This window comes from Loxodonta africana, chromosome 12 (genome assembly GCF_030014295.1).
Source record: "Loxodonta africana isolate mLoxAfr1 chromosome 12, mLoxAfr1.hap2, whole genome shotgun sequence".
Lineage (NCBI taxonomy): Eukaryota > Metazoa > Chordata > Mammalia > Proboscidea > Elephantidae > Loxodonta > Loxodonta africana.
In genome coordinates, this window is record NC_087353.1 from 53573309 (window position 1) to 53594821 (window position 21513).

General features: G+C 57.6%; 3 protein-coding genes across 5 annotated transcripts; 1 reads left to right on the forward strand and 2 right to left on the reverse strand.

Annotated features, from left to right (window-relative positions):
• Positions 1–48: 48 nt before the first annotated feature.
• POLR3K (RNA polymerase III subunit K) lies at positions 49–4248 on the reverse strand. Its single transcript, XM_003417809.4, has 3 exons — positions 3920–4248; positions 1751–1838; positions 49–536 (listed from the first exon to the last, which is right to left on the reverse strand). Exons 1-3 carry the CDS (start codon positions 4028–4030, stop codon positions 409–411), a joined length of 327 nt encoding a protein of 108 aa, XP_003417857.1. The 5' UTR covers positions 4031–4248; the 3' UTR covers positions 49–408.
• A 161-nt stretch (positions 4249–4409) lies between these two features.
• SNRNP25 (small nuclear ribonucleoprotein U11/U12 subunit 25) lies at positions 4410–6587 on the forward strand. Its single transcript, XM_064295256.1, has 5 exons — positions 4410–4517; positions 4941–5031; positions 5175–5280; positions 5744–5818; positions 6235–6587. Exons 1-5 carry the CDS (start codon positions 4476–4478, stop codon positions 6290–6292), a joined length of 372 nt encoding a protein of 123 aa, XP_064151326.1. The 5' UTR covers positions 4410–4475; the 3' UTR covers positions 6293–6587.
• A 483-nt stretch (positions 6588–7070) lies between these two features.
• On the reverse strand, positions 7071–19513 carry RHBDF1 (rhomboid 5 homolog 1). 3 transcript variants are annotated; one of them, XM_023557596.2, is made up of 17 exons: positions 13747–19513; positions 13551–13666; positions 12517–12730; positions 11834–12043; positions 11620–11742; positions 11391–11548; positions 10741–10998; positions 10556–10667; positions 10349–10441; positions 10103–10264; positions 9437–9537; positions 9268–9331; positions 8797–8891; positions 8331–8406; positions 8166–8266; positions 7911–8064; positions 7071–7748 (listed from the first exon to the last, which is right to left on the reverse strand). In XM_023557596.2, the coding sequence occupies exons 1-17, from the start codon at positions 13861–13863 to the stop codon at positions 7329–7331; spliced, it is 2574 nt and encodes an 857-aa protein (XP_023413364.1). In that variant the 5' UTR covers positions 13864–19513; the 3' UTR covers positions 7071–7328. The 3 variants fall into 3 exon arrangements, with proteins under 3 accessions (XP_023413364.1, XP_023413363.1, XP_023413365.1); XM_023557595.2 differs by having other exon boundaries at positions 13551–13681; positions 13747–19511; XM_023557597.2 differs by having other exon boundaries at positions 10367–10441; positions 13551–13681; positions 13747–19510.
• Positions 19514–21513: the final 2000 nt, after the last annotated feature.

Consider the following 21513-nt stretch of genomic DNA (forward strand, 5'->3'; position numbering starts at 1 on the left):
GCTTAAGTTTGCAATAAACAATTAAATATTTAGGCAAGTTCAATATACTAGGTTTCTATGTCTTTATTATCTGCATGACAGTATAAATATTGAAGACTGCGAGCTGACAGTGAGGAAATGTCAATTGCTTGATACACAGAAATATGAACAGCCTGGACCTTACGAAGGGCAGACATAGTGGAGCGTGTTTCTTCCCATGCACAAAAACTCCCTGGACATCAACGAAATTGTCCACTCCAACTGGCAGATGGGCTGCATGCCTACACTCCTTGTCTCTTCACACAAAAGGGTTGCCTTTCCATCACACCATCAAAGGCCCATGGCACTCAAGACACAGATCACAGTCCCACTGGGGATTCATCACATTATAGGGGACCAGAAGCCAACACGGCTGGGCCTGCCTGGCCCCTAGTCCCTCCAGCGGTGTCCACACTGGACATTGCAGCACTTGTAGAAGGTGGTCATTGGCTCATCAGCAGAGCGGGTCTGAAGCTGCATGAAGTAGGCACGAGGATGTTCACATTTGGGACACAGCTCTGGCAATAAAAAAAAAACACAACAGTGACCCACATAACACAGAAACGATGCTCATGACCAGCACACCTGTTGAAGTCAGTGGCACTGGGGCCAAGGAAGACCTCTGCTAATATGACCTTCCTCATAGCTTGGTGAAGGCACAGCCAGTGATCACAGGATTAAATCTACAAATGGGGGCATCATTCCCACTGTGCTCCAACCATAGGGGAATCAGGGGACATGAGACCTTAAAAACTCCCCTCCTCCCTTCTCAGGGTCCCATTTTCCTATTCATGTCTGATTGGAGGCCCGTTGGGGAGATAATACAGAAGGTGACTCTGGGCCTATACCTGCTGATTTCCCTGGCAAGGGCGTCATCCTCCCCAGGCATGAACACAAGCTTTCTGGTATCCCAACTAAGTTCCTGTAATTCTTCAATGACCCACCCTTGACGCACCATTTCCCATCACATTCAGGGGCCCATTTTGGCATTTGGCACTAAGGCTGCTCTTATCAAGATCTCCTGACACTTCCCATTCCTCTTCAAAGTGCTCCAAGGGACATGTTTACCTTCAAGATGTCACTCTGAGAAACTGACAGCCCTCTAAAAAGAACATTCCCAACACTGAGCACACATTTCATCTTTCCACAGCAGATTCTGCAGATGTTAATCTTTAACCTAGCGAATTTGGATGTTCCTCTCTATAGGACAGAAAAAGGAGTGCTAACCTTGAGTTAGCACTTCCCCCTCTCCATACAGGTTAGATCTGGGGCTCTCCTCTTTCCTTCCCTGGTCACAGCTATCTCTCTTGGCAAGGAGTGATTAAACATTTAAACATTCAAACAAAAAGACCATATTTTCTCCTTATACTCTGATTTTTATTGCCACTGTGACCCCAGCTACCATCTGCTGAGTGCTTCCTGAACTCAAGCGCTGTAAAACTCACTTAATCTTTGCACAGCCCATGAGCATGTATCAGCCCCAGAGAGGCCAAGGGGCTCACCAAGGCCCCATGACAAAAAGTCACCAAGAATCTAACCCAGTCTGTATGACTCCAAGGGTTATACCAATATTATGTGTCTTACGAATAAATTTTTAAGGAAGAAAGCACACAGTATGACTTCTACTTTTAGAAGCCCCATGAGAAGTACACCGTTACAGACTCTGACATGGAGATGCAGCGGGCAGCCTTGTAATTCTCTACAGCTTTGTAATGAAAAGAGCTCCCCTCACCTGCAGTGGAGTCGACATTCTCCCAGGCAGCTGCTCCCCCAAGTACATCATCTACTTCTTTCAGCTTGGGATACTTCCGATTTGTCACCTAACAAACAAAAAGTCTTCAGACTCTCCAAGGAAGTGATTGGTACAAACCCTGGGCCACCAAACCAGAACAGTCCTCAGGTGTCTTCCCAGACTTGCTTCCTCCAACAAGCAGTGGAGGAACAGTAAATAACAACAAAGTTCCTGCTCTCACAGGCCAGGGCTGTGAATATAGAGAACCTGTGACCAGGTTGGAAACCCTGGTTGTATAGTTGTTAAGTGCTATGGCTGCTGGCTACTAACCAAGAGGTCGGTGGTTTGAACCCGCCAGGTGCTCCTTGGAAACTCTATGGCGCAGTTCTACTCTGTTCTATAGGGTCACTATGAGTCGGAATCGACTCAACGGCAGTGGGTTTGGTTTTCTGGTGAACAGGTTGCCCACCAAGAGGAGAGGGGTAGTTTGAGCAGTCACAGATCTCTGGGAGGATTACAAAAAAAAAAAAAAAACCCATTTCCGTCGAGTCAATTCCGACTCATAGCGACCCTATAGGACAGAGTGGAACTGTGCCATAGAGTTTCCAAGGAGCGCCTGGCAGGTTCAAACTGCTGACCTTTTGGTTAGCAGCTGTAGCACTTAACCACTATGCCACCAGGGTTTCCCTGGGATGATCAGAGGAAGAAAAATGGGTTAGGTGTGGCCCTCCTTCTCTCCCACCTCTCCAGGGCACATGATAATCCAATATGAGAGAAACGTATAAAATGGAAACCAAAGAATACCACTTAGCTGGGTAGCCCAGACACCCCCCACCCAGGTAGAGAGAGGTTTCAAAGCAGCTTACAGTTGGCTTCTTTTATCAGACATCCCTGAAACTTTCAGGGTTACATAAGGGTTCGCTCTTCCCGTCTTTTGGGACTCTAAACTCCCACAACACAGTTATACACTAGAGTGTATGCAAATAACAAAACTGAGGCAGCACAAACATACTCTACTTCTGAAAAGTATAGTGTTCCAGATGTATTAAACCCAATGCCGTTGCACTGATTCTCACTCACAGCAATCCTATACAACACAGTAGAACTGCCCATAGAGTTTCCCAGGGAGCAGCTGGTGGATTTGAACTGCCGACCTTTTGGTTAGCAGCCATAGCTCTTAAACACTGCACGACCAGGGCTCCTCAAGATGTATTATCAATGGAAAAATACTAAAATATTGTCCACTTATAATACAGTATACCCAAAACCAAACCCATTGCCACAGAATCAATTCCAACTCAGAGAGACCCTCTAGGACGGAGAATTGCCCCATAGGATTTCCAAGGCTGTAAATCTTTTCGGAAATAGACTGCGACATCTTTCTCTCCGAGAGGCAGCTGGTGGGTTTAAACCGCCAACGTTTGGGTTAGCAGCCGAGCGCCTAACCACTGTGCCGCCAGGGCTCCTATAGTACAGTATGCAGCCTTCTTTTACTAAACACCCATTCTAATGCAGGTTCCATTCCAGGCATTCAGACTAGGATACAGAAAGGGACATAACAGAGAAAAACTCCCTGCACTCCTGCAGCTTATGTTTTAGTATTAATAAACAAAGCACATGAGTAAATTATAAAGTATATTAGAAGGTACGTGTCCCATGGAAAAAATAAAACCGGGTAGGAGAATAAAATTGAGAGGGCTGTAACTTTAGTGTAATCATTTAAGTAAAGACGGGACCACCAAGTCACGTGGATCCAGAGCAAAAGTGCGCCCAGCTGAACAACCTATGCAAAGGTCCTGCAGGTAGCAGCGCCGGAGCATGACGGGAGATACCGCAGTGGCCGGTGCTGTTAGGGAAAAAGAGCGAGAGGGAGAAGGACGTGAGGAGGCGAAATCCGAGAAGCAGGCGGGCGGGGTCAGGGCTAGAGCCTGGGGGTGCCCTGTGAGAACTGCTTTTACTCCCAGCCGGCCGGGAACCACTGGAGGTTTCTGAGCACGGACTGCTGGGACTTGACTCGGCTCAGTGAAGAGCACACTGCGCAGGGAGCCTAGCCAGCATTTTTCTGCGATAACCCCGGGACTGTTCTACGGGATTAGAGGCTGGCTCCGATCGTCTCAAAGGCAGAGCCGACGTGGGCATGAGCGGATAGCGGGAGAAGGTGGGACCCACCTTGCGGGTGATGTTGTGCACGTAAGGGCAGGTATTGCAGGCGAAGCGGTGGCAGCGCTGCCCCTCCTCCACAATCAGCCCGTTTCCGCAGCCCGGGCAGAAAAGCAGCATAGCCGCCGAATCAGCCCGACTCCGCCAGCCCCTGCAGCATCCTGATTCCCGGCAACCTCCGCGTCCGCTGGGCGCCGGCGCTCGCCCGGCCTCGAGCTCTCATTGGCCCAGGCAAGGCACTCCTCAGGCCACCAATAGGCACGCTGGCCTCGCGCTCCCAGCGTGCCCAGCAGCAGACGGTCTTGCACTTCTCATTGGTCAAGGTGGCCCGCCCCGCCCCCAAGCGCACCAATGGCTGTCCAGGCTCGCTCTGCGGTCCACAGTCCTTTTGTGCACGCAATTCGTCCACCTCTCGCCGACTGGCCGGGGCGGGAGACCCACGGCGGACGCAGCCCTGGAGGGGGCTGAGGCTGAGGCGCGTCCCGAGGCGTCGGAGGTCGACGAGGACGACGACGAGGCGCTACCGCACTCGGAGGTGGTGGACGTGTTCCAGGAGGGTCTCGCCATGGTGGTGCAGGACCCCCTGCTCTGCGATCTGCCGATCCAGGTGCGCAGCCGGGGTCTTTCCCAGCGAGGCCGGGGCAGGAGCGGCGGGGAGCGGACCCCGAGGTCGTGTGGATATTGCAGCCCCTGAGCTGGAGGAAGCACAGGGCTGGTCCTCGGAGGGCGCATTTTCCTGCCTATTTCTGTTGTTGTTAGGTGCCGTCGAGTCGGTTCCGACTCATAGCGACCCTGTTTCTATGCCCTTCTTTTACTGGAGCCTCTGTCCACTTTGATCCTTAAACTTGAAAAGTATGGGTGAAATTCGAGATCGGGGTGCTGAAGAACTGCGAGCCCTAATATAGGCAAGGATCCTTTCCTCTACTTGCTTGTCGTAAAACATGGACACCACTTTTTGGCCTCTGTCAACTTGTTTTGTTCATTGTCATTTGGGATGATGAGAAGAGCACCCCACCTTTGTCTTTTCCAGGTTACTTTGGAAGAGGTCAACTCCCAGATAGCACTGGAGTATGGCCAGGCCATGACTGTCTGTGTGTGCAAGATGGACGGAGAGGTCATGCGTAAGTGATGCCCTCCTCCCTGCCACTGTGCTTTCTCAGGGCTGCCAGAGACATCAAGGCCACCATGAACCTGCGCTGCCCCGAGGTTGGCCTGTGGTGCCCACTGACCTGAGGTCTTCTCCCATTTGTATCCCTGGCTGCAGCTGTGGTCGTCGTGCAGAACGCCACAGTCCTGGACCTGAAGAAGGCCATCCAAAGATATGTGCAGCTGCGGCAGGAGCGTGAAGGGGGTATTCAGCACATCAGCTGGTGAGTGGAGCAATTCCCAAGCCAGCATGCACACATGTTGGACCTGTGCTCTCTGGTCCTCTGCCATGACTGAGGGGTGAGTGCCCTGTCTCGAGCTCGTTCAGGCAGAGACAGGTCTTCCATGGATTCCTGCCACTGCCTCCTTTCTAAACATGCTCATCTGTGTTGTCCCGCCTCCGCTGCTTGACTCTTCACTTGGGGGCACCTTTAGGCATTTCCAGTGTGACATGAAATGGTCTCCCTGGTTACAGACAGCACTGCTCGGTCAGGGCCCACCCCTCCCTCCCTCCCTCCCTCCCTCTCTCTCTCTCTCTCTCTCCTACTCTGCACCAGTGCATTTCTGCCAAGGGTGTTCGACCCCTATGCAGCCCTTTGGGACCAGTGCCCCTTGTAGCTCCTTCAGGCCTGGTGTGCACATCATGCAGGAAGAGAACTCCTTGTTTCCTGAGTCTCCCTCTTGCAGGTCCTACGTGTGGAGGACCTATTATCTGACCTTTGTGGGAGAAAAGCTCACAGAAGACAGGAAGAAGCTCCGAGAGTAAGTCCTGGCCACATCTTGAGCTGCTGAGGGGTGTCTGGTCCTTGTCTGCCTCTAGTCCCTGTACTCTCATAAAGGAAGGGGCTTCCCAAAAACACCTATGTGCCGGATCTCAGCCATGCCCACTAAAAGGGCAGGCAGAGGAGTTGGCTACAGCAGTCCTGGCTGGCTCTCACCACTGTGAGAACATCAGGGTCCTGTGGATGTGCACAGGTCAGATGGAGGGAAATGTAAGCATGTAGAGGGGAAGGGCCACCCACTGAACAGCATGAGCCACTTCCTCGCTCTGCCTCCTTCTCCCTGGCACCAACCCCTCTTCTCCCCTTTCTTTCCCTTCTTTTTCACAGGCCCCAGGTAGGAGTCACTGGTGTCTCTTTCTGCCCATCAGACACATCCGACCTTTCTTTCTCTTTCAGTTATGGCATCCGGAATCGGGATGAGGTCTCCTTTATCAAAAAGCTGAGACAAAAGTGAGCCTCCAGCAAGGACAGAGGTGTGGGGGACAAACTCTTCTCCTCAGGACATTACCCTTGGCCACTGTCTCCTTCACAGAAAGGCAGGTTGCAGCCTCACCCCAGTTGTGCTTTGCCTCCTCCTTCCTCCCCCATCTGGAACCAACAATGTGAGCTCCATGACTGTCAGGTCCTCATTTCTCTTCCATTTACTTGATCTGAAGCCCTCCTGAGGCCCAAACCTGACTACATGTGGATCCCACAGGACAGCCTCATATACAAAATAAATGTTTGCTTTTTAGTTTGAAAGTCAAAAAGCCAGAGTACCCCAGCCAGGAGGTACAAATGCTGCCCCATAGGGAGGTGGAGAAAGGGAGCAGGGTTGGAACACATGGGCCCTGAGGTCCAGGGTGACCACCTGTGCCCTGTGGCTGCATGGTTCCCCAGATGGCAAACTGCTCATGCCGTGATCTGTACAGCAAGGGGGACAAGCAGAGCAGCTGTCTTTGTTTCTGTTTGTGGGACCAGGGTAGAATGTGTGTAACACAGATATGGGCTGGACCAGAGGCCCCTTGGGGCTCACTGGGTGAAAAGGAGGGAGCATGGGACTGAAACTACAGCTGTTGGCTGGACCAAGCATGGGGGCTCTCCAGCAGGGCTGAGGGCAAGGGCATCATTGGGGCACCCCACCCCACCATCACCTACCAGTCACCAAAGGAAGGGCACCGTGCATCCACCCGGCTGAAGGACCTCCCTCCACAGCCACACGATCGGATCCCAGAAGGAGGAGGCAGCTAGGATTAAGGTAACGGCAGCTAAAACGCTCCCATTCGTTTACTGGCCGCGTGAGGTGGTTGTCAAAAGAGACTAGTTAGAAGGTGATTATGGGCATTAGTGTAACAAACATGGTGACATGAGAGGTTCAACAGAAGTGAACAAGGCACAGAGGTCTGTGTTCAGAAACATGATCTGGCCAGCCAGCAAGGGCAGAGGCAGGCTTGGCACCGGGCTCCAGGCCTGCTGGAGCATGGCTGCAGCCCCCACCCCTCGGGCCTAGCTCAGTGCAGCTGCGTATCTAGCTCGTACTTCTCACAGAACTTGTCAGTGAAGGGGATACAGGTGAGGAACTCACACCACTCACAACGTACAGGGTAGAAGTAGAAGAGGACCACCAGGCTGCCGAGCAACCCCAGGAACACGGCCTGGAAGATGATGATCTGGCAGCGCTTGCGGTACAGGTCAAACTTGCCAAAGCTGATGTATGGCAGGAAGGCAAAGGAGAGGAAGAGGCCACTGACAAAGCCAGAGATGTGGGCAAAGTTGTCGATCCAAGGCAGCAGCCCAAAGGTGAAGAGGAAGAGTACCACAGCCAGCAGCTTGAAGAAAGCACGCCACGGACTCGCCAGGATCTGCCAGCTCTGGAACAGCTCCACAAAGAGGCAGGCCAGAATGCCAAACTGCGACCCAGCCGGGCCCACCTGTGGGGGTTCGAGGCACCGGAGCTGACCCAGGTCTCACTTCCTCTTGCCCCACCTCCCTGGCCTGGAACCAATCAGAACCAAGGGCCAAACAGAGGGACCTGATCCAGTGCTGGACGTGGACAGATGTGCATGAGTGTACCCACCCGAGGGACACCTCACCTCTGCACGGTAAGGCAAGAAGATGGCACTGGCCAGGTTGCCAGTGATGCCACTCAGCAGGTAGATGATGGAGATGCGGTGCCAACCGGCAAGCTTCTCCAAGTCCCGCAGGATGGTCATCTGGAAGCAGACGGACACCAGGCAGTGCAGGATCCTGAGGTGGGGGAGGGGAGGGGATACTCAGGACGGTGGGAGCCTGCCATCCAAGCCTGGCCACTCCCCAGCACACCCCACCATGCCCAGTGTGTCACTTGCCCTGCGTGCAAGAAGAGGGACAACCACAGGCGGTAGAACTGGTCGGGCACCTCAGGGTTGAGGAAGGGCAGGAGCCCGCACACATCATCCATGCAGTGCACCTGCACAGAGTGGCCATTAGCACCCACGGTGGCGGGGGGCATCACCCTCTGCCCCAAGACCTACCTGAGAGCAAAGTGTGGCCTCCTCGTGAAAGTAGCCCCTCATGAAGTCACAGTACTCCCGGGAGGTGATCTCACACCTGGAAAGTCAGGCTGAGGGTGGGAGGGTGCCCCCCATGGTAGGGGGGACTACTGAGGCCCCAGGGTCAGAGGCATGTGCCCCCCACCCACCCGCCTGCCTTTGATGACCCCAGATAAGTCCAGACCATTTTAAGCACATTCCCCTTGGTGTTTTGGATTGTTTCGGAATTCTGTGAGAGAGAAGGGCATAGTCCCTCACCAATGCTGAGCCTGGGGACCAACTGCATGCAGCCACGTACACACATCCTCATGCATGCATGCACCTATGCCTACATGCGTTCATACACATCTGTCCTATGTGTACACACACATATGCATAGGCTCATGCATGCACATGCATCCATCCTGCATGCACACTCCCATCCTACAAGTACACACATGGCACACACCTGCCCTTGGTGCCGATGCAGCAGGGCCGACCTGTGATGGCACAGTCCATGTGGGGATGGTTGGTGTGGTTCCCGGCGCTGTTTTTGGTGCAGATCTGGGTCACAGATGGGAATGAGCTGGAGCTGGACCAGGGCCTCCCCCAACTCTGGGCACCACACCACGCTTGGAGGGAGAGGTTAGTAGGGTAGGAAACAGGCCTCCCTTGACTTGGCACAGGCTGCTGCACCCTAAACCTCAGCCAGCCCATTTCTGTATTTGGAACAATGCCACTTGATCTCCACATGTCTGCGGGCCTTGCTCAGATCATTTGCTCAAAGGCAGGCACTGGTGGACAAGCTGGTGAAGGCCAGGCCACAGCACCAGGTAGCTGTGGTGGAGCCTAGATGGAGCCCTCAATGGTATCACTGGTGGGTAAAATGTGGCTCCCTATCCTCCATGACAAGGGTGACACCTCCAAGATCCCTACTCACCGGCCACTTGGTGATGTCATCAGGCCACTCATGGGGGTCCTCAGAGGAAGGCTCATCACACACCCTACAAGAGCACAGCACCTGGTCAGAAAAACTTCAGGCCCCTGGAAGCCTTCCTGTGCCACAGTCCTCCCCTCCCAGTTGGTGAGGGGTAGCCGTGGGGACTAACCTGGGGTCCTGGTGGCAGACAGAGCCAAACTGCCTCTTGTGGCCAGCGAGCTCTGGGGCGCTGGGATGGATGGGCCACTTAACCCAAAGTGCCAGTGTGGACTGTGGAAGACACAGGGCTCAGCCCCCAGTTAGCAGTGAGGGGGCCGAGGGAGGCAGGAGTCAAAGCAAACTATTTTTATCCTCCCTGGAGGGCAGCCTGGCACCCTCTGACCGCACAACTCGACCTCTAGGAATTTACACTCCGGAAATGCACGTGGATTTCAGGGGAGATTTTATTCAACAGCATAATTTGTATTAGATTAAAATCAGAAAATAACTGTGTCAAAAATCAGAACTAAACTACTGCCCCTCATAATGAAAACGTAGATGGGTCTTTTTTTTTTTTTTTTTTTTAATTGCTTCGTGAAAAAATAAGGCAATACCACTTATGTAAAAGTAAGGCGCGTGCACACAACCAGGACACATGGTGAAAGATCGTACCCACATCTGAAAATGCACATTAAAGTGGATGTCATAGTGTGGCGCGCTTGAGTAGTTTGAGGGTAAAAGGAAGGAATGCGCAGGGAGGCCTGCGCAGACCAGGCAGAGGCTCCATGAAGGTGGAGAGCAGTGACTGGCTCCACGCCAACAGCAGCGCGGAGAAGGGGGTGGCGGCCACACACACCGAGCACTCTTCCTCGGAGGTCTGCACACAGCCAGAGCGGTCGTTGCGCACGCAGCAGGCGGAGTGCTTCTCGCGCTCGCGAGCCGCGCGGATGAAGCTGTGCACCTGCGGGTCCTGTCGCATGCAGGGTGAGAACTTGGCGCCCAGGTGGATGAGGGCCTCCTGCGGGCGAGCAAGCGGAACGTGGAGCTGCGGCCAGGCCCCCCCCCCCCGAAGCGCCGCCCAGCCCGCCGCCCTCACCCCTACCTGGCCCGCAGCCCTCACCGAGCTGGGCCCGATCCAGAAGTTCTCCTGCTGCACGTACTTGACGTTTTCATAGACGCCGCGATTCCGCAGCACCTGGGCGAGGGGGGCGGATCAGGCCGCGCCCACTGGGTCCTCTAGTTCCCAGAGCCGCTAGAGGGGTGTACAGCCTGAACCCACACATCAGTCTGGGGAAGGCGGGAGGCTCACCGAGTCCACCGTCTCATGCTGCGAGAAGCCCACTGGAGCGATGCCGTAAGTGCAGACCGCCAGGATGGTGACAAGCGAGTGCACAAAGGTGAGCCAGTAGGTGAAGAAGGGCCTGTGTGGCGGAGAGTCAGCGGGTCACGCCCACCCAGCCCCTCCCGCGGACACCGCCCGCCCCGCTCGCCCACCTGTGGTCGTCCATGTCCTCGATCTGCCGCTTGACGTAGCTGTCGATGCGCTTACGATAGGTGCGGTTGGTGAGCCGGCCCACCATTCCCAGTCCGTAAGGACGCTTCTCTCGGGCGAAGAGCTTGCGCACTGGCACTGCGATGCGCTGGCCCCGCCGCGGCCCTACTGCGCTCACCACCTCCTGCCGCAGCCGCACCTTGGGCTGCGTGGCCACCGTGCCGCCCTCCTTCTGCTTTCGCCACCCACGCTCCAGAGGCCTGGAGGGCGTCACGGTTAGCTCCCGCCCGGATCCCCGCCTGCTGTGGTCCCTCCTCGGCGGGACCAGGACGCCCGTCTGTCTGTCCTACCCCTTCCTAGTGGTGAAGCAACAGCCGCGCCCCACTCCACATGGCAGGAAGGAGAGAACCAGGAACAGACATGAGGCCACAAGTGTTAATTCATGCTCCCACTGCCGCCTTGGTCCTATTCAGCCCATGGGCTCTAGGATTGAGCTCCCCTCCCACAGGGGGCATCCAAGACTTGTCCGCACACAGCCCTGGGTCCCCAGCCGTGGTGACCGAGCTGGGCTCCCAGTAACAACGCGGCCCCTTCCCTGGGCACTCCGGTCCCTGAACACCCCAGCGGGTTCCCAAGGGCCCACCGCACTCACAGCATCAGGTGGCTGCGCTCCAGCTCACTGCGCTCCAGAGCCCCGCCCGTGAGGTCCGCCTGCTCCGGGGCCTTCTCCCAGTCCTTGAGCGCCGCCTCCGATGGGGTCTCAAACACTTCATCTGGGTAGGTGGACAGCTCCTCGTGGAGGACTCCTTCCTGAGCAAACACGCGTGGTCAGGTACACGGAGGAGGACGGAGCAGTATTCGGCATTGCCAGGGGTTCTTACCCGGGCAAAGAAGGACGTGTCCAGCTCGTCAGGGAAGTCAGCCGTGTCCTCCTCCAGGAAACTGGCGGGAGTGAAGCTGCAGCGATGTGCCCTGCGCCCCACGCCATCCCGCACCGAGCGGCCCTACGTGCAGTTAAGGGGGTGGCCAAGGGGGTAAATGGGGGGCTGCCACATTACACCTTTTCACCCCACCCCCTCACTTCACCCCACCCACCTTCACCAGTGCCGCAGCTGCCCGGAAGCTCATCTTGGCCACCGACTCTCGCTTCCGCCGCCGGGGGAGCCGGTTGAAGCCCGAGCGGGAGCTGGAGAAGGAGCAGAGGGAGGTGGCGCCAGGCGTGATGGGTGTGTGCGGGGCGCTCAGGCCATCAGAGGTGTCATCCACCAATCGGAAAGCCCTGCCCCTGGCCAGGGGGTCAATGATCTGTGTGGGAGAAGGCCTCTGGTGTCAGGGACGGGGATGGGCACTGTGAGGGCTCCCTGCCCACCAGACCAACCTGGGCTTGCATAGAGAGGGATCAGCTTCAACCTGTGGGCCCCTGGTCAGCTGTGCAGGCCTCATCTCCACCCACAGTATCTGGGGGGAGGTCCCTCCCCTAATCAGTAGGGCCTGTGCATAGGCTGCTCACTTGGCCTGGGATACTCTCCATGGCGCCAAAGCACAGCCCAGGACTCTATCCCCTCCTCCAAGGCCCCTTTGCCTACAGTGTATCTTTAGGTGCCTTCGCATCACCATTTGCTGAGTACCTGCCCTCTCCAGACTGTGAGCTCCTGAGGAGCCACCTCCGCTCAAGACCTTGTGCCCCCAGCCCCAGTGCAAGACAGTGTCCACTGCACATCCACACCATGGGGGCGGGGGGAAGGGTTGCAAGGGCAGCAGCAGCAGGCAGGGCACACCTTCTGCATGCCCAGCTGGCACGGCCCCACGTACAGTGGGGGTGGTGTCTCGGTGCTGGTCAGTGAGATGTTGTCCTGGCTGGGCAAGTCCAGCTCCCGGATGACCTGGGGCTTCAGCTTCCCATAGCGCTGGCTGCAGTGGCGGATGCTCTTGCGCTGCCACTTCTGGGTACTGTCACTGTCCTTGCTCACTCCAAACCAGTCAGCAGTGCCCCTGCCACAGGAAGGCCTTAGCACAGGGCCACCAGACCCCCTTCCCAAGCCCTCAAGCCCTCTTCCTGGGTGTTTGGCCTGCCTCACCCCAGGCCTCTGATCCCTCCCTGGGGCAGGGGTGTAGTGGGCATGATCTGATTAAAAGAGTAGAAGTATGAGTTTGAGCCTTTGTTAACCCACTAAGCAGTAGCCAACTCCAAATTCCCACTAGAAACACAGGCACCTTGCTCAGGTGGGCATTTCAATGAGTCCTCACCCATCCCTGAGACAGGGGAGGAGCTGGGGGCTCAGCCCTTAGGTCAGTTCAAGAGCCTGGTCCAGGTAGCAGCCATGACCTGGGACACTACAGGTTCAGACAGCAGCCACTGCAGCCTGGACAGGCTGCCCACACCACTCAGACATACAAGCAGAAACATGGCCAGCACCTGCCACTAGGAGCCCCAGGGCTCGCCAGCCATGCTGGCAGCTCCCAAAAGGCCACGTGCCATGCACATGCCAGAGCATGCATACCCTGGAGTACCTGAGCAGGGACCGAGAGAGAGACTGGCGCTGCAGGAGGGCCCTGCGGGCAGCCTGGGGGCCCCAGACAGGCAGAGTGTGGACACGCTCAAAGCGTACCTGTCGGCTGCTGGGAGGGAGGCCAGCAGTGGAGGTGGGAAAAAGACAGAGAACAAGACAGCATGCACTGAGGGGAGCAGAGTAGGTGGGGGGACACAGTGGGTGCCGGAGGAGGAGGTCAGGGTCAGGTGGGGATGAACAGCAAGAACAAAGCCTGACAGGAGGGCCTACCCACAGCGCAAAGGCCTACCCAGGAGCAGTACCTGCGGATGGTCTGCGTGATGGACGTCTGGCGCTGCAGCACAGGTCTCCGGAGCTCAGGGTGGGGCGAAGGCACGCGGACGGTCTCGGCTGGCATGCTCACACTCCGAAGGAAAACCTGGCGCCTCAGGGGCTAGGAAATGAGTTAGGGTGAGGGGGCAGTCAGGGCGTCCCCAAAGCCCGTTAGCCAAGGCTTACCTGCAGGTAGCTGGACTCCTCTGTGGCTGGGGGTGCTGCAGCTGGAATGTCCAGCTTCAGCCAGGGCGGCTTCTTGCGCTGCAGGCTGCTTGTGCTGTCCCTGCGAACCTCACTCATGGTTCAGATTAGCTAGGGCGTGGCAGGCCTGGGGGCACAGGGTGTGGCTCAGTAATGACCATGGAGCCGACCTCTGACCACTGACACTTGGGCCTATCCCTGGGGAGGTGGGAAGGGAGGATGCCTGCAAGGATTTGGCATGGGTATGGGAGCCCCATGGGGCCCAGCCACAGTTCTGTGTTGCCATGCTCCCCCACAGGCCTTTCTGGCACCACTAGGTCCAAGACAATGTGGATTCACATGGCCAATATCTGAGCACCTGCTATGAATCAAGGCTTGTTCCTAGTGCTTGCAACACAGCAGTGGAGAAATAAGGAAAAACAGACAAGAATCCTGCATTCCTAAGCTTAGGTTCCAGACCAGAGGCAAACTGCTAAGTCGGTGCTGAACGGCACAACAGTGGGCTGGGGACAGCAAGGCCACCCTGAGAGGTGATACCTGAGCAAAGGCTCAAGAAGGTGATGAGGACCCAGGCTGGGGGACACAGACAGCCTGGGGTGTGCTGCTCAAGGCCCCGCCTGAGATGGGACCACTAGCGCCCAACACGCTACACGGGGTGCGGGTGCATTGTACAGGATGCTGTTGCTCCATATCACAGATCAATAGCCACATGCAGACAGACTGGCGTGAATGCCAAGGGACATGCCCTTCCAGATCAAGAAGCAGCAGGTGGAGGCACCACTCTGCTCAGTGGAAGCCACCAGGGCGCAGACCCCGCCGCTAACACCAGGGGGCGCCACGTGCCCAGCGACGGCAGAAAGGCAGCTCGAGGGCCGCACCACCCCCCACCCACCTGGAAACCAAGACTCAGAGGGATCCTTTCACCCAGCCAGGCTGCCTGTCCACGGTGCCCAGGCATCCTGGGCACCTCATCCCTGCACAGGACACCAGTGGCTTCAGGAGGCCGGTGCGGTGCTCCCTCATCCAGGCCCCCAAGGCCATGCATGGCCCCGTGGGGCCTCATAGGTTAGCACCAGGCACTGGACAGGATGCGCACCTCCTTAGCAATTCAGGGGGCTATGCTGTCTACAGTGTGCCTGAGGCTGGCGGGCAGGGCCTTCGCTGCCCCCTGAGCCCACAGACTTTGTGCCCACCACCAACCACCACATGACTCAGCCTAAAAAGGGGCCAGTGCAGAAGGGAAGAGGGGCCACCGCTGGGATTCGCAGATGAGCAGGGCGGCCACCCTTCCAGGAGCCTCTCTCCACCTTTGTCCAGTATGCTTTCCACATAGGACTTTGAGGATCCTTTGCTACTGGACCCCTCACACCTCCACACACACACACGCACCCGCACGGGCTTTCCTCACTCACCCCTCCTTTATCATGGGGCCTTTCCCTGCCGCACCCCTGCACACAACAGGGGCCGACCCCCGATTCTAGAAGGCTCGGTGGAGGGGGCTCTGGAAAGAGCTGAGTGGCATGAATGAGGAGGCAGGATCTGTAAAAGCACAGGGAGGGACTTGGGCTGCAGGGGATGTCCAGCGCAGCCCTGAGGCCAGGGCCTCCTGCCTGCATCCCCGCCCCTCATCCTTCCTCCTCACTCCCGCTCTGTACTGGGGTGGTGGCAAGAGGGTTTGCAGGGACAGGCTGGCCCCACCCCTGTGTGCCCAGCTCCCCATCTGGACCTCAAGTGAATGGGATTCATGGAGGCAGGGGTCCACAGTGGTTCAGAGGGCTGTTGAGGGGGCAGGACCAGGCTGAACAAAGGGTTGGGCAGGAAGGGTGCTGAGCCAGAGGAGACAGTGGGCTCAGTGTCTGCCTCCCCCCCGCCGCAGCTGTACAGTGGGTTCTTGTTCCAAGCAGCCCCTCCTGGGGAATTCCAACCGCATCAATACAGCTTGGGCTGCTGACCCATCAGTGCAAGGTCACACAGCTCACAGCCACCCTTGTGCCCAACCCAGCCCATGGGACACCTCAGAGGGCTTGCAAAGGTGAGAACCACATAGGAAGCAAATGCTAACGTGGGGCCTAGTCCACCAGAAGGCACAAAACTGTGGGCACCCAGGGCTCCAAGCGGCTCAGGAGGAGTACGGGCACAGGGACAAGGATCCAGTCCCGGGGGCCACAGGGGCCACTGCGGCTCAAGGCTTTGAGCAAGAGGGTCAGCCCTGCATGTCGAAGCCCCACAGACTCACTCAGAAAGGGGGCTGCTGCAGCCATAGGAGGCAGGGCCTGGGGGCAAGGAGACGGTCCCAATGACTCAGGTCTGTGGACTGGGACAGGGACTGGGAATCATTCAGGCTGGCCCTAGCGTGGGTGGAGGAGGAGCCAGTGCAGTGATGCCCAACCCCACCACTGGTGCAGGCACCCTCAGGGTTCTCTACTGAGAGCCAGGGGCCATGTCGGAGCCGACACACGGTAGGCGCCCACAACTCAGTGAATCAACCACAGAAGGGCTGGAGCTGACTGTGGGCCCAAAGAGAGGTGGTGGCCAGGGTGACAGGTATGAGGAGCGAGCAGAGTCCATGGGGGGTGCTGGGAACAGGATCTTTCACCTTCTCATGCAGCTGACAGGCAGGAGGGGTCAGGGGTGGACAAATTCTGCCCCTACCCACCCTTAGGTGTGAGCCACGGACACAGGACTCCGGCCTGCATCCCCCCTCCCCGACACACACACCCACAGGACAAGGCAGACAAGTGTGGTTGGAAACAGAGTGGATGGCCGAGGGCCAAACCCACCAGACCCAGGCACTCCCCCACCCAAGGGACTGTCCACTGTGCCGCCAAGGTCAGCTGGAGCAATGGCCCCACCCTGGGACACCTGTCCAAACGTGTCCTTAGATCACCTGAGCTGTCCCAAGAGGGCCTATCTCCTCTGGCCTCCCCGCCTGCACCCCAGCCTCTGATCTTGACTTCTGCCTGACAACTAATCTGATCTTCAACCCTTGCTTCCCCTTGGGGTGGGGGCCACCAGCTGGCCAGCAGCTTAGAACCCAGTCCTTCTACACATGTGTTGCTATGTGGCCAAGGAAAGGCACCTGGCCTCTCTATGACTCAGTTTCCTCATCTGTAAACAGCATTGTGTGGGGAAATAACATTTGCCAGGCCCTTTGCAAATACAAACCATAAAAAAAAACAAACCCATTGCCATTAATTCCAACTCACAGCAACCCTATAAGACAGAGCAGAATTGTCCCATAGGGTTTTCAAGGAGTGCCTGGTGGATTCGAACTACTGACCTTTTGGTTAGCAGTCAAGCTCTTAACCACTATGCCACCAGAGTTTCCTTGTAAACACAAGACACCCCTCAAATGTTCCAGGGACCCTGAGATACAGTCGCTTCTGCTTTTCCGAGGAGGAAACGTGGTTTTGCGCAGGGGCCCAGCCAGCAGCCCACAGGACAATGCACAGGGGCAGAGAGGGAGCACTATCCGGAGGTAGCGGGGGACACGGCCCATGGCCCACTGCCCACCCCACACATGAGGCCTGGGGACTCAGAGAGCCAGGATGGAAGTTCCTGACTCGATGGCCTCACACAGGCTTAACCCGGGGGTTCAGAGAGGCTAAGGGACCTGTCCAGGCCACACAGCCTGCAAGGGGGTAGAGCTAGAATTTAGTGAGAGCAGATTCAGGGTATCCTGCCCTCTGAGATGGACACTTTGGGTCCCCAGTCTGGAGTATGGCCAGGCCCCAGGAGTTAAGTGAAAAGCCCCCCAGGCTGGAAAGGGGAGAGGCTGCACTCCAACACAATGGCCCAGAAAGGCCTCTGACTGACCCCATACAGGCTCTCTCCTGGTGTGGCCCCTACATCAGGCAGAGCCAGAAATGAGAACTTAGGGGGACAGAGTCACCATACCTGCCTCAGTCCTGACCCTGCCTGACCCCACTGAACTGTCACAGACCCTGAAGGAAAACAGGTCACAGAACCTAAAGTGGGTTAAAAGCCTCATGCCATATCCGACCAGGGGTTGGAGGTGGATGGGACCCAGCCTGCTGGCACTGCGAGCCCTGGCCAAAGACCCCAGGAAAAGGCCAGACCACCTAGGCTCCTCAGCCTCAGGGCTGTGGGGGGCTGCCAGGTCCCCGAGGCCCCCACTCCTCCACCTCCCACTGGGGGCATCTCAGTTGAGGGAGGAGGGAGCTGCCCCCAAACAGACCCAGCCCAGGAAACAGAGGGGTCTCCAGCCAAGGAATTCGATCCTGGGCCAAGAGTCACTTCTGTCACTGATATGAGGGTGGGGGCAGGGTGGGTAACTGGAGCCAGCACTGGGGGGGGGGTCCTCACATCTCAGGGAGGGGGCTGAGGCCCCACAGGAGCAACTGAGAGGCCCCTGAGGAGCCACTGGGGCTGGGAAGATACAGGCAGAAGGCCCAAGGTAGTCCCTGAAAGGCAGGAGGCAGCCTGGGGGCTGTGCCTGAACTGAGCCCCCCCAGATGCATGCTTCCCAGGGTGGGGAGTTGTGCCTGGAAATGAAGCTGGGTCATGTAGCAGCTCTTTGGCCTTTGGTCTGCCTGTCTCGGCAGTGGTGGGGGGAGGTGGCCAGTCGGCTGGTGAAGAGGTTGGAAGGGGCCCAGGCCAGCGCCTTCAGTCTGGAGCCAGCAATTCCTGTGCCCTCCCCCTTGCCCCAACCCCATTCTCAGGGGACCCAGTACACCCAGAATGTTTGTGGTGAAAGGGGTTCTGGCTCAGGGAGCCTGTTCAGCCACAGCTAGGTGCTTGGACCCCCCGCTGCACACAATTCAGGGTCGGGGGCAAGGGGGCTGGAGATGGCTCCATGGGGGTGGGGCGATCTCAGCAGGGACTCTCCTGGCTTCAGCATCCAGCTGGGCCAAACCTGAAAAGCCAGTTTCATCCTTGAATCTTGTCTCTGCCAGGAAGTCCCAAGGTGGGGGGTGAGTGGGTTCCCAGCATGGGGCTGGGGCCTCCAGATCCAGGCCCCACCCACCTAGACAGGCTCACAACTCAGAGCTGCACACCCAGACGAAGGAAACCCTTCTGGTTTGGACCATTTGGGCCAAGGCCTGGCCTAAGTGGGGGCTCTCCTACCCCACAGACATGCCCCCAGCAATACAGACAGACAGCCTCCCACCTCTGCCCTGAGCGCTGGGGTCTTGCTGTCACCCCACCAAGGGAAAGGGCCTTCTCCAAGGCACTGGGCAGTGGCTGAAGGCTCACGCATGGCCTGCTGCTCATGGCCTGGGCTGGGGTCTTTGAAGGAGCTCCTGGCACCCCGTTCAGTGTTGGCAAATGAGGGGCTGAAGCCGAAGGTAGGTCAGGTTCCCCACGCTTGAGTGGCAGCTGTTCTTACTACAGATATTATTCCCATCTTTGGTCAGTCCCGGAAAGTTCCACCCTCTGAGCTGGAGTTTCAACTGGGAGACACCGACAGCCGCGGCCGGCCGGAAGGGAAGTGTGAAGGGTGTCCAGAAAAGTCTGGGGACCCCTGGACTTCGAGCCCTCCCGCTGCCTGGGTCCCTCAGCTGTTGGGCGGCGGTTGGAGCCGAGCTGTCCTCAGGCCGCCGGACGTGTTAATCCGGCCAAAGGCTATTTTTGCGGCGCGCCGGTCCTGGAGGAATCCAGCGGGGCTGGGCCGTCTCCGCGGGCGGCTCGGGAAACTCCGGGAGGAAAGTCCGGGCCCGCCGGGCGGGGACTCGCCGCAGACCAGATCCTGGACCACAGACCCTGCCTCGGACCCCACCCGGGCCGCCGCGCTCGGAGCCTCCCGGGGACCTCGCTGGGCCGAGGATGGGCCCCCCGTTGGGCTGCCGCCAGCCCCACCGAGCCCCATGCCCCCTCCCGCCGCGCCTCTCACCGCCGCCGCCGGAGGTCCAAGGATCCTGGGAGGGGCCGCCGCAGCCGGCCGGGAGGTGCGCCGGGGCGAGTCCCAGACCGCGCGCCCGTCTGCCCGCCCGCCTGGGAATGCCATGAAGCGAGGGGCGTGCGCGCCGGGGGCGGGCCCGGCGGGAGGGGGCGGCCGCACTGACTCAGGGCTCTGGAATGCGCGCGGGCTCACCGTCCCCACCCCCCCCCCCGGCCCAGTCACTTCCTCCGAGAAGGCCGCCAGGCTCCGCTCTCATGCCGCGGAGGGGCGCCTGCGGGGCCACCTGCGGCTGAAGGGAGGGGGGGATCGCCTTGGTTGGGGAGGGATGGGCCGTACTTTGAGGATCTGGTGGCCCACCTGGACAGAGCCTGGTGGTCAGCGAATCAATTCTGGCACCCAGAATCCAAGCTCTCTGGGACCCCAGAGTGAATCCTGACCTCATCTTGAGACCTGGGGACACAGGCCTGGGGAGGTGGTATTGCTGCGTCTCCTTAATACTCACACTAACAAGCCACTTATCCCACAAAAATCCAATCCCATGGGAACACACTCATGGGGAACGTTTACTCACACATGTATATACACAGGCTCATGCTCACACATTTGCTCATATATCACTCATGCATGCACACAGTAATTGTATACTCACGCACACGTTTGTATACCCACTCACGCTTGCACACAGTAATGGTGTACGCTCATGCTTACTCACACATGGACTCATACACCTGTCCATAGACTCACACTCCGAACAGTTGCCCCTCCCTGTGCCCCTGTGCCCCCACAGGCTGGGAAGCAGGGCCCCAGCAGTGGGATCTCAGGTGCTGCTGAGGCTTCTGAAACCCAGAGAGCAGAGGCAGCAGAGGCACTTCCTATGTCCACTCTGTGCCCTGCCCTTGGTCCCAGCCTTTGCCCACCCTCCCTGGTAAGGCCTTGTGGCTCATTCTGCACTGTCTGAGGTGGACACAAAATGACCTTTCTGCTTTCAGCTGAGGCTGCTGGTGGGAACTCCCTAGCATTCCTCTGACCTGACATGGCAGGAGTCGATGGGGCTGACCCACCCAGAGAAAGTCCTGGAACAGGCGGGTCTGTGTGTGCACCAGCATCGGGGCCCAGGCGTTTCCATCTGCTGTGAACACTCCTGCTGGTGAGTGTGAATGTGTGAGTGAGAGTGTAAGTATGAGGGAGAAAGTGGACCAGACTCTCTGCTCCCAGGTTTTGAAATTATACACATCCTCCCCTCACCTTCCTCCTCCACTGAAAATCTCCCTGGAATTGTCACCACAAGCTGGACACTCTGAAGGCCATGGTGGCCCAGGTACACTCCCAATGCCCGACCTGGGGAGACAGGTGCACAGGACAGTGTGAACATGATGCCAGTCAGAAGTGCAAGCTGTCCATGCAGATGTTCAGGGTGGACCCACCCCAGGGCTTGGGCCAGCAGTCCAGTGGATGCCAGGAGTGAAAGAGCTAGCTTGTTGTGGGTCACGGGTACAGGACGGCCCTTCCTTTTGCTGAAAACATAAGTTCACACTCAGGTGATGGTGATGTGTGTCCACTGGCCATAGGACCTTGTGGGCACAAGTTTTCTTGTGGGCACAAAGGACAGGGTGATGCTGGTCAGTGTGGGCCCTGTGAACTCGGATGGAATCCACTTGATTCTTAGAGTGAGAGAGAAAATCTTCGAGGGGTGGAGGGGTGACAACCAGCAGGTGGGAGCCTGCTCCTGTGGCCTCAGATGCATCCCTTTCACTCCAGGCTCTCGCCCAGAGGCAGGACAGTCCTCATGCCCAGCATTCTCAACCCTGCCAGGGATGACCTCCTGTATGGCCTGGGTGCCCAGACAGGTGACAAATGTGGTGGGTTGACCAGCAGGGGGTACCAGC

Bases quoted from the DNA above. Each gene is read 5' to 3' on its own strand.
- POLR3K (XM_003417809.4), bottom strand. From the start codon at position 4,030: ATGCTGCTTTTCTGCCCGGGCTGCGGAAACGGGCTGATTGTGGAGGAG. The intron at 1,839-3,919 runs GTGGGTCCCACC...TTTGTTTGTTAG, and splicing joins TGCACAACATCACCCGCAAG to GTGACAAATCGGAAGTATCC. The intron at 537-1,750 runs GTGAGGGGAGCT...TTTTATTGCCAG, and splicing joins GAATGTCGACTCCACTGCAG to AGCTGTGTCCCAAATGTGAA.
- SNRNP25 (XM_064295256.1), top strand. From the start codon at position 4,476: ATGGTGGTGCAGGACCCCCTGCTCTGCGATCTGCCGATCCAG. The intron at 4,518-4,940 runs GTGCGCAGCCGG...TGTCTTTTCCAG, and splicing joins TCTGCGATCTGCCGATCCAG to GTTACTTTGGAAGAGGTCAA. The intron at 5,032-5,174 runs GTAAGTGATGCC...CCCTGGCTGCAG, and splicing joins GATGGACGGAGAGGTCATGC to CTGTGGTCGTCGTGCAGAAC.
- RHBDF1 (XM_023557595.2), bottom strand. From the start codon at position 13,863: ATGAGTGAGGTTCGCAGGGACAGCACAAGCAGCCTGCAGCGCAAGAAG. The intron at 12,044-12,516 runs GTGTGCCCTGCC...TCTCCCACACAG, and splicing joins GCCAGCTGGGCATGCAGAAG to ATCATTGACCCCCTGGCCAG. The intron at 9,332-9,436 runs GTTAGTCCCCAC...GTGCTCTTGTAG, and splicing joins GTCTGCCACCAGGACCCCAG to GGTGTGTGATGAGCCTTCCT.